Source organism: Mytilus galloprovincialis, chromosome 9, assembly GCF_965363235.1.
Source record: "Mytilus galloprovincialis chromosome 9, xbMytGall1.hap1.1, whole genome shotgun sequence".
In the NCBI taxonomy this organism is placed as follows: Eukaryota; Metazoa; Mollusca; class Bivalvia; order Mytilida; family Mytilidae; genus Mytilus; species Mytilus galloprovincialis.
The window spans coordinates 9,343,083-9,358,368 of record NC_134846.1 but is presented as its reverse complement, the minus strand read 5'-3'; the positions used below and the strand labels follow the sequence as shown (position 1 = coordinate 9,358,368).

General features: G+C 31.5%; 1 protein-coding gene across 1 annotated transcript in view; it reads right to left on the bottom strand.

Moving 5' to 3' along the window:
- Window positions 1-5,540: 5,540 nt before the first annotated feature.
- LOC143044366 (uncharacterized) overlaps window positions 5,541-15,286 on the bottom strand; it is a 60,875-nt gene continuing 51,129 nt past the window's right edge. The window contains exons 18-22 of the mRNA XM_076216321.1: window positions 15,114-15,239; window positions 13,055-13,183; window positions 11,304-11,432; window positions 6,846-6,977; window positions 5,541-6,052 (exon numbers count right to left, since the gene is read on the bottom strand). Coding sequence (XP_076072436.1) covers window positions 6,015-6,052; window positions 6,846-6,977; window positions 11,304-11,432; window positions 13,055-13,183; window positions 15,114-15,239 — 554 coding nt within the window. The 3' untranslated portion in view covers window positions 5,541-6,014. The remainder of the gene's footprint in view (window positions 6,053-6,845; window positions 6,978-11,303; window positions 11,433-13,054; window positions 13,184-15,113; window positions 15,240-15,286) is intronic.

Here is a 15,286-nt window from a genome sequence, read left to right as displayed (position 1 = left end):
AGCCGTTTATTTTGTCGAATCATTCCAAATAGGTTTTTTTATCAGATAAATTTAATAAACATGAAAAAAACCTGTCTGAAAATAAAAAAAATAAAAAGTCAAATAACAAAAATACCGAACTCCGAAGTCCCTATGCAAATGGTAAAATCAAAAGCTCAAACACATTAAATGAATTGATAACAACTGTCATATTCCTTACTGAGTACAGGCATTTTCTTATGTAGAAAATGGTGAATTTAAGGGGGCTCCAAATCTTTTTTTTTGCCTAATATAGGATTTCGCTATATTTTTTTTATAAATGAACTTTATCATATACTTAAAAGAAAAATGAAATTAAAAAAATGGGGTCACCGTTCATTTAAGCTCACAATCTGCCTCCGGAAGAAGCATACAATTTTGTTAATGTCCTTTTTTTTCTGTTGCACTAATAGGAGAAATAGAGGTAACATCGAAATAAAAAAATAACCTAATTACAGAAATCGTTTAAATTTTACAATTATTTAGTTTATGTACAGCTTATTTGAAGACAATAATAAAAAAACATAGGTCACTGATGAGTTAAAAAATATATTTCAAATTTAATGCCAAAAAATGGAATTTTTGTACCAAAGGGAGATAATTTGGAGCTTTTTCAATGATATAAACATTTAAAAGTCATTTGGAGCCAACTTGAATCGATTTTTGGGGTTGAGTTTTGTACCATATCACAAAGTATTAACTAATAGTGTAATAAATAAAATTTGTAATGAAAAAATACAGATTGAATTTTTTGCTGAAATTTTTGTACCCTAGAGCCACCTTAACCTCGTTTTATAGCTGGCTTAACCTATAAATTGTACGACAGTCGCATAAAATTCCACTATATTGACAACGATGTGTGAACAAATCAAACAGACATAATAGGTAAAAATGTCAAAAAATTGGTACAGCAGTCAACATTGTGTTATACTCTTGATCACTACAAAAGCAACAATGTGTTTGTCTGTTTGAATAAGCTTTATTTGAAAGATATTATCTAGTTTTGTTGCAGTCCTAAAGGCAAGGCTGAAACTTTATTGAAGAAAATGTTTTGGCATATATATGGCATACGTCGTTGTTTTTGATTGCTATTTCATCTTCACAAACATTATAAAGAGGTCTGCTTCAAAATCAGCGTCATTCAATTAGGGATTCTTAAAAAATCAAAACATTCGGTAAAGTGTCCCCAGTAACAATTTTCAACAATAGCAATCGAATCGACTTGTTAGAGCAAGCACTTATATTCTTAAGTAGAAAGTACGTGGTTATCAATGTATTCCAAAGAAAGGGGCTAAAATACCCAAGGGACATTCAAACTTATTAACCGGAATTAGCTAGCACTTTCTTGTCTTGTTTTATAAGGAAATTGTTAGGTTTTTGAATTCACAAATTAAGCGTACTAATTCGAGTTAGGCATAGGTTTTTGTTACAAATAGTTTATAGAATTATACCAGAAGAGAAAGGGTATTAGGTATTCATCCATGACACAATAATGTATGCACAGGAAAAACACAAAGAGTAAATGAACATCGCTTGTATAGCGGTTCTTTGTCTCAAAGTCACAGCGAGGGCTTTAATAACGAGAAAGAAATTTTTTTACCTCCGTGCAAGTTTCAAACGATCCCTAACACCGGTTTGATTGGAACTAGACCTACAATTCTTCAAATGCGTTTCCTTTATGGGAAACGTCAGATAATGGATATATGTGTTAATATGTATGTGTCGGTTTGTTTCATCAGCTAACCTTAATTTTTTTTTATTCTCAATCCTGTATTATTTACAATATAATTATAGTAAAGCTTCTTCGTCCGAATCTATTATTCTTGATATTTACTTACAACCAGATTTCAATAATACGTTAATATTTTGAGGTTAATGCATTTGCAACTAAGCTCCAATCATATATTGTAGAAGCCAATTTTTACTGGTTTAAAAACAACTGCATGCTATATAAATTTAGTAAGTGAACAAGCAAAGTTGTAATGTCATCATGTTAATATCGAAGTTCTTGTCTGAATATCTTATTTACTTGTTTCTAATGTCGTATGTACGTACTGTAAAAGATAAACAAAATATCTATGAATTCCTTTGATGCATATATTTTGTTTTTATTTGCAGGTCAGGTTTTTATTAAATGTACCTGATAGAAAATCATATTTGAAATGATTGGAAAAAAATTTAAAAAAATCTTGCTGATAAAAATCAAAAGAACTTTGTCCATAAACTATACAACATGATACAACTGACTGTAATTTGATCAACCCGTAGTTGAAATTGTTTCTTTTATTTCTTAAATTCTTGTGTTATTAATTTTATATCCCAAAGAAGTAAACGTTTAAGAAAAAGAAAGTTATGTTCTGACTTTTTCCTAAAAATATCATACCAAAAATAAATATAAACAACAAAATTGGCTTCCAAATAATATATATGATAACAGACAAATACATTGTTTCGGTAAACGACGGTACGTTAAATCAAATTAAATATTATGTATTTAAAATATGTTCACAACAGTCATCTAGTATAAGTTATCCTTATTAAACTTAAAAGGTTTAGATCGTTTTATCGACAGTTATTTTGTTTAAAATTGAGTGTATATAATTAACAAACGAAAACAACACGTCATGAATGTCATGCGTCCAAATTGCTTTTCTGGAATGACCTTCATCAAGAACGCTCAAAGTCAAATATTTAAAATACAAGGACGTATGACATAGAAATAGTTGAAAAGAGATATAATAAAACAAATATCTAAAATAATAGCCTTATACTTCTAAGGCCCATCTTGCCTTAGGGCATTAAAACCTTAGTTTCAAGTAACAGGTAACATGCATGCTCTACTCGTATCGGTATCGGATTCGATCCGTAACTTGTTAATTATTGGTAATATTAATTATGTGCTAAACAAAAAGGCCTACAATTGTGTAATTTTTAATCAGCACCGTTGTCCTATATCAATAATATATAAGGTTAAGTTCGTCAGCCATCAAATTTGACCTCGTTTTTTTAGAAGTATAGATATTTTACCCGCTTCAACATAGACTTACATATTTGTACTTATATGAATAATGTAAATTATATTGCTTCAATATTTTCATAATAATATACCGTTTATGAAAAAAAAGAGATGAGGAAATGTTTACACACAAAATTAGCATAAAGATATTTTTTATCAACTGAATCAAATTAAGAGAAATTTAAATATTGTGAAAAAACCTCATCAAAATTTAGTTTAATAGTTATCCAATATAAATTGGATCATTACTTTGATAAAGAAAACTTTGCAAATCATAAAACGAAGAGAGCGAAAAAAGTGGTTGTGAATGTCAATCAAACATAAATACAGTGTGTTTTGAATATATCAGCCAAAAAAAGCGACTGCATATGCCGTCAAAGCATGGTTTTGACATACTTCTTCAATTTTATACACATTTTCCCTGCACTACATCTCACAAACCAGTATGAAGATAAAAGATAAAATCAGTGGTATACCGCTGATCAAAAACAAACAAAAATAATGTCCATGGTATACCTAGTCTGCCACGGCCCGATCCTAATTTTAAAAAAATGGAGTTCAATACATGCACAAGTTCGTGTTCTTTATCCAGTAATTATGGACCTATTATGGACCGTACGTAGGGCACACTGAATGAACAATAGCACGTACAACACTATAGTTATTCACATACAGAGCACACAAACTAGTCATCAGTGTGATCTTATCAATACAGTTCACGACAATTGATTGAAATACGCACGAGTATTTACAAGCCCAGTGCGAGCATAATATCAGTCGCTGATCAGCTCTTGTAATGTTCGTGTGAATACCGAAACGGTATCACTTTAAGAAGTAAAATGGTCGTTTATTTCCACTTACGACGGCAAACATCATCAATAAAACACTTCATGACCAATTGTTTCTGGGGTAGAACCATAATATAAAATAATCAGTGAAATCACGGAAAGATATTGTAAAGTGGTCGAAAATACCCTTCCGTTGTCGAAAACACCCGACCATGGTCGAAAATTCCCGAATATTTAACAACGTTAAAATAGCCATGCAATTATCAAAAATTATGTATTGTTTCTTTGACGAAAATAATAACCGTTATGTAAAGATGTTTACTTGTAATGTCAAGATGACCATTGCTTTTTCACTGACGTCATAATCGAATTTACCGTTAAGTGGTCGAAAATTTCCGACAGTACCATATATGGATTTTTTAGAATCGAAATTTAAGACGAAACATAAGTCGTAGTCACAGAACCATTCTATTCATCTAAATATAGATGATTATAAAATCATAGCATTTTCACGTGCACAAGTAACACCATTGGTCATGTGGGTATCATAATAATATATGGGACTGAGGATTTTCCAAGTACACGAGTTCAAAAACGGTGTCTAATGAGGCAGTGTTGCTTAACTAAGGTTTTCACTGTAGTGTTATATGGATTTTTTTTTATCTTTTAGGTAATTTTATTTTTCGTTACTGTCTATTTTTCTTGGACTTATGGAATTCGACTGTTTCTGTTTTTTTCCCTTGTTTACCAGTAATGGATTTACTGCCATGTTTATATCTTCAAAAAATTATTATTGTTGTATTCCATGTTAAAATCTTGAAATCAGTAAACATTGTTATCGTCAGTTTCTAATTATCATAAGATCAACAAAGCCAAATCCGTCGAAAGTTCATTTACTAGGGTTTTGCACTTATCTTGAAATAGGACATAGAATGAACATGGTGAACTATTTAAATTATTAACCGACTTGTAAGAGGCGACTGTATACCCTTTATAGCAGAACAAACGTATATGGTACGTTTTATCATCGACATATGCAAGGGCTTGATTCAATTCTGTTTAATGTCAGCCAGGAAATGTGTGTATGACAATAAGAAATCCGATAACCACAGGTTTGAAGTGATTCATTATTAAAAATGCGTATCAATTTATTGACAAGCAAATCTGAAAGTCTTACACAAAAGACAATATAACAGAAACACTAAAGATTGCAGGGAAATATGTTACATACAAGAGCACATGTTTACACATACAGACACTTAATGTCGACATTTTTTTTTACGCAAGTACAGTGAACAATCAAATTTAAAATCATAATTGTCTTTAAAATTTGATTGGATAAGCATAGTTAGTGTTCGCGTACACATATTTTTTTTGTCCTACCCTCTTGCAAAGAAAACAACATTGGTCATAAATGTGCGTAAATTACAAATTGGATAACTAAAACGTCGAAATTATACTGCTGAAGAGAAAAATCTTGAAATTGAAAGAAAGTTTTATGTCTCTCAAATAAACGTTTCATTCTTATTTAATTTTCATATTTTATGTAGATCAGTTGTACCATGGTATTTTTTCTCGAAAAAAAAACCTGTAAACATTGTGTTGAATTTCAGCTGATTTTTATATCGTCATGAAGTCATATTAGCAGTGACCAGAGATGCCAATGACAAGACTAACGATACAAATTATACGGGTCGCAATTGAACAATACCATGACATATTTCATATTTTGTTTATTATATAATGATAAAATCTCAAAGCAAGATTCGTACAAACCAAATTGCCATTGGTAATAGATTGTTAAAATACAACCTTTAAAAATAGTGGAATTTATAACTTTTGGAGTGTCCAACATTCTTTGGAAATACTTGATAAATTGCATGCTCATATTGGTGATTTCGAATCTATTCAAAGTTTTGATTTGTCTACCCTATATACCATTTTGCCTCATTATCTCATTTAGAATAAACTGACCGCCACGAAATAGCCCAAAAGCAGTGCTTAAAAGTGGCGTTAAAACACCAACAGTCAATCCTATGCGTTACGGTATTCACACCCAATATTTTATGATAATAGTCTATACAACTGTTTATAGATACAATAAAGGCGTGATGTTTAATTCACATAATTCAATTTTTAATCTGTTGTCGTATGGCAAGATGTTTTTACTTAAAATTCAATCAGACTGCTAGCTATGTCAGCCACGGAAATTCAGTGGATCCCTTTGGACCTGAAAAGATAAATTAAGAAGAATCTATGTCAATGTCTTATCAATATATATATATATATATTACATGCAACGATCTTCCATTTCTGGACACTGCATTACGTATCATTTTTAAAGTAATAGTATGAACACTTTGTTTTTGTCATGTACACAAATAAATAGTTGTAAGAAAATTAGTGCAGAACAAGCAATCACTTAAAAAGTACCAGTACCAGCTGGTATGTATTGTTAATACTGAACATATTAATAAATCAAGTATGAACAATAATGACGAACTCGCAGGTAATTTCAGGAGTCTCAGAAAGAAATGTATCAAACTTGACAACATAAGTCTTTATCAACCAACAGAAACTAACTGTTATATTGTTTACTTTGAACAGGCATTTTCCAAAGAACACGATGGGTTGAAAAAGTCTAAACAAAACAATCTAATCCCAAGGTCAATTCAAAAAAGGGGGAAGAATAAACCTTATACTGTATTTTGCATATATTTGAGAAACTTTACATATCTTGTATTTCATTTTGAAAAACAAAATGAAAAGAAACATCGATTGATATTTCACGCACATTTGAGCAAATATAAAATGATAAGTTCAACTTCACCAGTCCTGTTATCGTTCCAATTTAACCCAAACGAACGAAGTGAGTAAATGCGGTCGATATAAGACAAATCTGCCTCTTTTTGCACATAACAAATTAATAAGTTCGATTTAAGGCGTGCTTTACATGGCGTTAATTAAAAATACACGAGATAACATCTTTATGTACACATGTGTTAATTTAAATATCTTCTTACGATTAAAGCAACTATTCCGACTTTCATCCTCTCTGTTTGCGCATTCTGGTAGGTTATTGCAGAACCAACTATCATATATGCAATGTGGGTCATTGGCGGAACATCTAGACATTCCAGTAGGGCAAGCCCTGTCTGTAAAAATAGCGTAAAGATTTGAATATACAATACACATACGTCATGAAATTGCAGTAATTCCGAATACATTGATGGCCCCTGTTCTCATGTTATAAAAGGAGACCTAACATCGTCCATGACCGAGAGCTGAAATCATTCCTCAGGATCTAAATATCGTCCCCAATAAATTATCGATTAGAATGAGTTTCTTAACATCATCCACGATTCATTCTTTACTTACAGCACGAAATGGATAAAACAAGAAAAAGCTGACGTAAAGTCCTTACATTCTTTATGTTTAATTCAATAATGAACGTAGTCGTATTCAACATAAAGAACATATTACATTGTAATCCTAACAACAACCATAATAGCCCGGTTCCTGGTATCAAATAGAGGCTAAAAGACCTCGTCAAGGAATAAATTGTTGCCCCGGGTGATAAGGCTGCCAATAATATCATTATTATTTGACGTTAATTATACATTGAGGTTCAGCAAAAGAAAATTACTAATTAACCAACATTCCATCTGACTCCATTTTCGAAAAATGACATCTGTAACAAACATAAAAATTTAGCTACCTCTTTTAAAGCAGAACGGAATAATATGAAAGTTTCAACTACGTACAGGCTAAAAAAAGAGAGCAGACAGATACCAGAGGGAGATTCAAACTCATATGTCGAAAATAAAATGACAATGACTTAAAACGCTGCACAAAACACCTTACAAATATAGATTTATTTCGTCTTCAAGACATTGTGCCACTACTAAACTGTCTATTTTACTTACACTTGGTACAAACAAAAAACCTGGTAATAAATTGTTAAAATACAACCTTTGAAAATAGTGGAATTTATAATATTTGGTGTGTCAAACATTCGATGGAAATACTTGAGAAATTGCATGCTCATATCGGTGATTTCGAATCTATTCAAAGCTTTGATTTGTCTACCCTATATACCACTTTGCCTCATTATCTCATTAAGAAAAAAATCACACACCTAACTAAACGGGTATTTAAAAATTTAAAAATTATATATATAACTCTTTTAGTATTTTTTGGTAACAACAATCGAAAAAAAAGGTTATTTTGACCTGCTTTGATACGTTAACTGCACTTGAATTTTTATAGATACCATTTTTGTTCGTTATGGATATTCCGTATATTGTTATCAATATTTGAATGGGGACTTACTGTGCATAACTTACTGCGGACATGTTTCCGTATTGTTACGAGTTACAATGTCGAACTAAAATCAGTATAGAACCATCGAAGCAAAATTAAATAATACTTTTAGATATTTGGATCATATTTTGGCTCGCAATAATGTTGACTTTAGTATGTATACATGAGATATTTATCCTGCTGAACTGATACTACATAAAGCTAATACTAGTCAAGAACACTGCCTTTTTCTGGATCTCTATATATATTTCTTTACCAGGACGGTTAATACCAACATTTACGATAAAAGAGATGATTTGTACTTAATGTACAAGGACATCATTCGTATGTATAAATTAGACATCATATGGCCGAGTTGTCTAAGTAGTTAGAACTGTAATCACTAGCCAGTCAACACTGAGTTTGTAAGTTCCAACCCCGCCCGTGCCGGTGCACTCGACTCTAATCTTTTTTGACTGTCGGGATGTATAAGTACCCAGCCACGTCCACTTGTATTTTTGTCCATCTGATCAGTTAAGCCTTTTTCATAGTTCGTTCTTATGTTGTACTGTTATACCACTGTCCCAGGTTAGGGGGAGCGTTGATCCCGCTAACATGTTTAACCCCGCCACATTATGTATGTATGTGCCTGTAGAGAGTCAGGAGCCTGTAATTCAGTGGTTGTCGTTTGTTTATGTGTTACATATTTGTTTTCGTTCATTTTTTTACATATATAAGGCCATTAGTTTTCTCGTTTGAATTATTTTACATTGTCTTATCGTGTTCTTATATAGCTGACTATGCGGTATGGGTTTTGCTCCTTGTTGAAGGCTGAACGATGACCTATAGTTGTTAATGTCTGTTTCATTTTGTTTTTTTGTGGCTAGTTGTCTCATTGGCAATCATACCACTACTTCTTTTTTTATAGGTTGTCAGTTTTCCTATCGAAGGTTGGTGTTTTCTCCGGGCACTCCGGCTTCCTCCACCAATAAAAACTGGCCTCCACGAAATAGCCCAAAAAGTAGTGCTTAAAAGTGACGTTAAAACAGTCAATCCTATGCGTTAAGGTATTCACATCCAATCTTTTATGATAGTATTCTATACAAAGCACAAGCATATCGTCAATTATCTCAAAAGATAATCAAGCCTTTAAACAGACATATTCAGAAGGGATACAGTCACGACACTGTTCTCGGGTCATTTTTTTATTCACTCTTTCATTTAATAAACACAGTTATTCTAAAACAAGTAGTTAGTTTGACACGGGTTATGTTCTTCTCTTATATTTTATGATGGTATGATGCTTACCTCCTAGCGGGAGAGATTGTGCTTGATAATTAAAAGATGGAGACATTAATCTTTCAACCCATTTAAATGAAGCTGGCGTTTCAGTATATGCTAGTAGTCATTTGTTAATTTATGCATCATTGTCATTTTACTTAGTTTCTTCTGTTACCTATTATAACATGGGACTCGTACCTCTATTTAACTGAGGTTTACTGTGCGATTTGCTGTATTTTTTTTTATTCTACATTGGCTAGAGGTATAGGAGACGGGTTCAGATCTACCGAAACATGTTTGGCCCTGTCACATTTTTGTAGACTGTCCACGTCAGGAATCTCTGGTCTTTGTTAGTCTTGTATGGTATGTTTTTTTTAAATTTTGGTTCAATTTTGTTTGTTTCTGAGTTTAGTGTGACTTCCATTGTCGCTGAACTAGTACATCTTTTTGTTGAGGGACCAGTTGAAGTCTGCAATCGGGTGCGGGATTTTTTTCGCTGTTTTAAAGACATATTTATGACCGTTAGCTGTTTTTTCTGCTCTTTGATCTAGGTGTCGTCTCTTTGACACATTTCCCGTTCCCATTTTCAATTTCATTGTTTGATGCTGTTTTAATACTAGAACAAATAGAACATCATTAAAGTCTTTATCTCATGGTTGAGTCCAAAATTATATACTCATTACACGACCCCCCCCCCCCCCCATTATCAGTTGTACTCAACTCGGTTATTTTTATTTTTCTATATACATGTCTATATTTTCTATAACCGCTAATGAAAAATCATGAGTACATGCAAACATTAACATGTACATGATGCATAAAAAAATGAACTATTTTAACTTACACATGAAACTAACACTGGTAAAAAGAAAACGTAAAGTATAAAGTAAAATAACAAAAATACCAAACTCTTATGAAAAATCGAGACGGAAATTCCTTTATCAAAAGACAAAATCAAAGGTGAAAACAAATCAACCAAATGGAAAGCGGTTGTAATTTTCCTGACCGTTGAATATAATTATATTATATTGACAACGATGTATTAGCAAAACAAACAGATATAATAGGTAAAAGTTTAAAAATTTGAGGCACATCAGTCAATTATTGTATTTCAATCTTTTATCAATAAAATCAAATAATTATTTTAACATAGAAAAACTAAACGGTATATATATATATATATTATACACTTGGTAGACAGAGTACCTTAGCATAAATGAAAGACAACTATACAAAAATGTCCACATCACAATAACACAAATACAAAGCCAAGACAACAGTATATTATGTTGGACTATATTATAATATATACAAAGATAAATAAAAAGTTCACTATAACACGTTATCCAGATGATAAACAACTCAGTACCTATAATCTATACTTCAAGACCATTATATATTTTTGGTGAAATTGTACAAAATATGTATCAACTGGGTCTTGGAATCCATCGATTATTTTTGTTTGTTTAACAAGAACTAAATGTTCTTTAACATTACCTTGGTTCATCAACTTTTTTTTTGTTAGACACTAATGACGTTTTATAAAGTCTGACTAGCAGCTGCAAGCTCTTGAATACGGAATGGGTTGGGAAAGTATATCCCATATAAAGGTGAAGTTGGTATATTGATTCTACGTACATAAGATTTATTAACCAAGAGGACAGACAATAGCATGTGCGAATCTGATATATGTGTACCGTTTCTTTGGTCAATATCTCTTTCTGTAATTCTTCCGACATAGACGTACTAATGGATATTAAACCATATTACTAACATCTTGTCAAAATATGAAACATGATATAGATAGCTAAAAATAACCATTACAATTTGTAAACATTATTAGTACTGCGTACTAAAACTAGCATTTTTTTTTCAAATAATGAAAGATATTTTATTACCTTTTGTACAAATCTCAGGGCTTTCATCCGATTTATCCTTGCAGTCAGGATATTTACTACAAAACTGTATTTCATAAATACACTGAACCTTATCTTCACATTTCACCATTCCAACTGGACAAATACGATCTTTAATAAAGATGTAAAGAAATTAGAATAAACTTATGCATCTTAAACCCTTTGACTGATGTCCCTTTACAATTTAACATGTGTTTATGCCTGGTTTTTCTATATTTGAGTATACACCAATGACAGCAAAAAACACACATAAGTTAAGTAGGTTTCAGTGCTGATGATATTTTTTAAAGAAACACCAACACATCATTTCAAGAACATTTTTGTTAATAGTGACTCGACACTAGAAACAATATTCGTATTCCTTTTGTCAATAAAGCTGATTTAAGTGTTAAGTTTGAAATGTGGCAACTTTGACAAAATTAAAGTTTGTATGTTATTCTTGTACTTCAAATGTGACTTTTACATAACTAAATGTTCTTTGGATCTGAAAGGTTAAGTGGGTGTCGACTTGTCAATTAAAAGTTGCGAATATTTCCAAATAATAAAGACCATTACAAAATTAGTTATATATAATGATACTGTAAATAACGACTTTGTAAATATGTGTTGTTTTAGGAATACTTTTTCAAATATTAATGTAGGTCTAACATATATGATTTACGAACTATGTGCTTAATATTTTGTTTAACAATTTAATTATTTTCTAACTTATAATCATTTGAGCTTTACTTTAAATAATATCAAACTTATGTTGCTTATTTCAAATCTCTTCTGCGTGTTCTGATACCTGTTTAAATAATTTCAAATTGCATTACATTGCATGACCGAATATAACCTGCCTCGATAATAGCTGGAAGGACATTTGCTAAACTTTCTTTCTTTTAGAGAAACAAGTAATCAGTTTACAGTAATTACCATTAATCTGATTTTCACACCAATATAAAAAACAACGATTTCGTCAGATTTATTGTGTTAGTACACTTTGTTTGTGGTAGTGTACTTGAATCAAAGAAATGATCTTATAGAAACATGTTTATATTTAATCATACGTTTTTTGATTGAGTTAAGTCTGCCAATTGATATTTTATCGTATGTTTTTCTTTGTTATGATGTTATGCTATTGTTTCAGAAAAAGGGAGAAGGTTTGGATCCATTAAAACGTTTAATCCCGCTGCAAATGTTTGCACCTGTCCTAAGTCAGGAATCTGATGTACAGTAGTTGTCGTTTGTTTATGTAATATATACGTGTTTCTCGTTTCTCGTTTTGTTTATATAGATTACACCGTTGGTTTTCCCGTTTGAATGGTTTTACACTAGTAATTTTGGGGCCCTTTATAGCTTGTTGTTCGGTGTGAGCCAAGGCTCCGTTTTGAAGGCCGTACTTTAACCTATAATGGTTTACTTTTTTAATTGTTATTTGTATGGAGAGTTGTCTCATTGGCACTCACACCACATCTTCCTATATCTATTATAAATCAATTTCTATTCTATAAATGACTAAATATGCTTGAATCAAAGACAACCTAAATATATGCCGGGCAACACAACACACACTATATTATGAAAACATATGTAAGGGTAATTAATCTGTCAATTATTTGATAAATGAAAAAAAAGTTATCCTAGACTTTTTTGAACCTGGAAAATTATTTTCATTACTTAAACCTTACAGCTTTTATTTGTTTTATTGACATAATGTCAATCATTGATTCAGTCGATTCAAATAAACTTACTCTCTACACATAAGTCTGGATCCTCGTCTGAACTATCTGCACAATCTGCAACACCATCACATGTCTTGAAATCGAACACACATTGGTATCCATTATCACATTTCGACATTATGTCACCACAGCTGCGTGCTGCAATTGAACAATAACATGAATAATACATGTACTCATTTTCAATTTGTCAATGTGCAGTTATCGTAAGATAATGATGATGATTTTCTGTTTCATTGTTAGATATATGTTTCAGGCAAACAAAAAAGACATATCCAGAAGATGCGAAACGAGAAAAAAGGGTAAGAAATACCAAGGAGTATTTAACTCATAAGTCGGAAACAAACTGACAAAGAAATGAAAAAAAAATACCAAAAACAAATAATAGTCTATAAAACAATTCACGAAATACTTTATAATCAGAAATCCCACTCAGAACTGGGGTATATCATAGGTGCCTCGGAATGATAAGCCGATGTGTAGAAAAAAAATATTGTACTTCAGACGCTTTGTTTACAACAGAAATATTCATGCAATTTAAATAATGAAAGAAAATAAAAACAGGCGGTAGATTACTAAACATTACGCTTGTCTATTTTTCAAAAATACACCTAACATTCTCTATTCAAACAGATTATCTTAAACCTCTTACATGCTTGAGTTTATTGACTCTGAACAACACTGTTTTATTTCGAAATGTAAAACCAAACACTGTAAGACCTGTAAAATCTTAATAACAGATGCTCAATTCACTAGCAATTTAACTGAGAAATCCTACTTTACCAGAAGCTCTGATGATTTGAATTGTAAATCAACAAGTCTCGTTTACGGATTAGAGTGTTACCTTTACTGATGAGAATATGTCGGGCAAACGAAAGGAAGGCTTAACAAACGTGCATGCGGCCACTGATAAGAAATCATCAAAAATGCATAAAACAAAATTAACCAAAATACCGAACTCAGAGGCAAATTTGCAACGATTAGTTCCTAAGCAAGTGCCAAATCAAAAGCTTAAACACAACAACAGAAAGAATAACAACTGTCATATTCCTGACTTGGTACACTGTTTACCCAACATTTCAAATAGCATAATCATTCAATCCTTGTTATGCAAGTTCGCATCATAGAATACATATACCACATCACTGACAATCCTCATCTTGCAACTCCTCTCCGTAGACAAAAAAGAAATATCTTTTAAAAATGTTTAAGACAACAGTCAACATCTTACAGTATTCATCAACCTATTCATTAACAAACAATACTTTCAATAATAAGTGAACTCACGATTTTCGCTTTGTTGATTTATTTGTAGATATATAAACATAACAAGATGTGGCATGATTGCCAATGAGACAATAGTCTTGTTGATCATGTTTGCTATCTAAAGTGGCTATCTTTCTATAATGATTTTCAAGATAAGAGACCGAAGACAAAACATAGGTGAAAATGGTGATTTAATAGAAATTAAATAGTTGTTAGAAATATATGATACAATGAATTTAAGTGCAGAAAAAATTAATATAGCAAGATTGATTATGTAATAACTATACATGTACAACCTTTATTCGGGTCCGATTATAAAGAACATAAATTAATATAGTACAGATTGTTTTTTTTTAAGAAAATAGTTCCAACGCATACCAGTAACTTTGTTAAAACAAAATTATTTAGGTAGCTTCGATATCAAATTAAAGCTCTCAGAAGTACATGTTTCTATACATTCCAACTTCCGGAAGTCACTGCGCTTTTCGGAGCAAGCAGGATAAGGTTTGTGTTACTATGAAATGACTGCCACTTTATTTGAACATCAGTCAAAATAGCAATTGGCCTATGTATTAGTTATTACATTCCAGACATGAAATACATACATTCGTACTCACTTCATATGGGTTTCTTATTTAACTGTTTTATTATCTATAACGTATAATGAGAATAAGTGAATGTCTGGTAATTAGAATAGCTCTGTTCTGTCAACCGTGAAATGTGAAGAAGTCTCTGCATTTTACCTTTCTACTTGTAACGATAGAAAATACGTATCTTAATAAAAAAAAGTTAATTAATGAATTACTTTTACAAAACTGTTCTTCATCTTCTGATTCGCCATCGCACATCTGTTCCCCTGAACAAATCATTGACTGATGTACACACTGATGACCATTAGGACACTTTGCAAAATACACGGGACATTCGTAAGCTACAATATCAAACCAAGAAATAAATACCTGTTTGACAAATTACTAA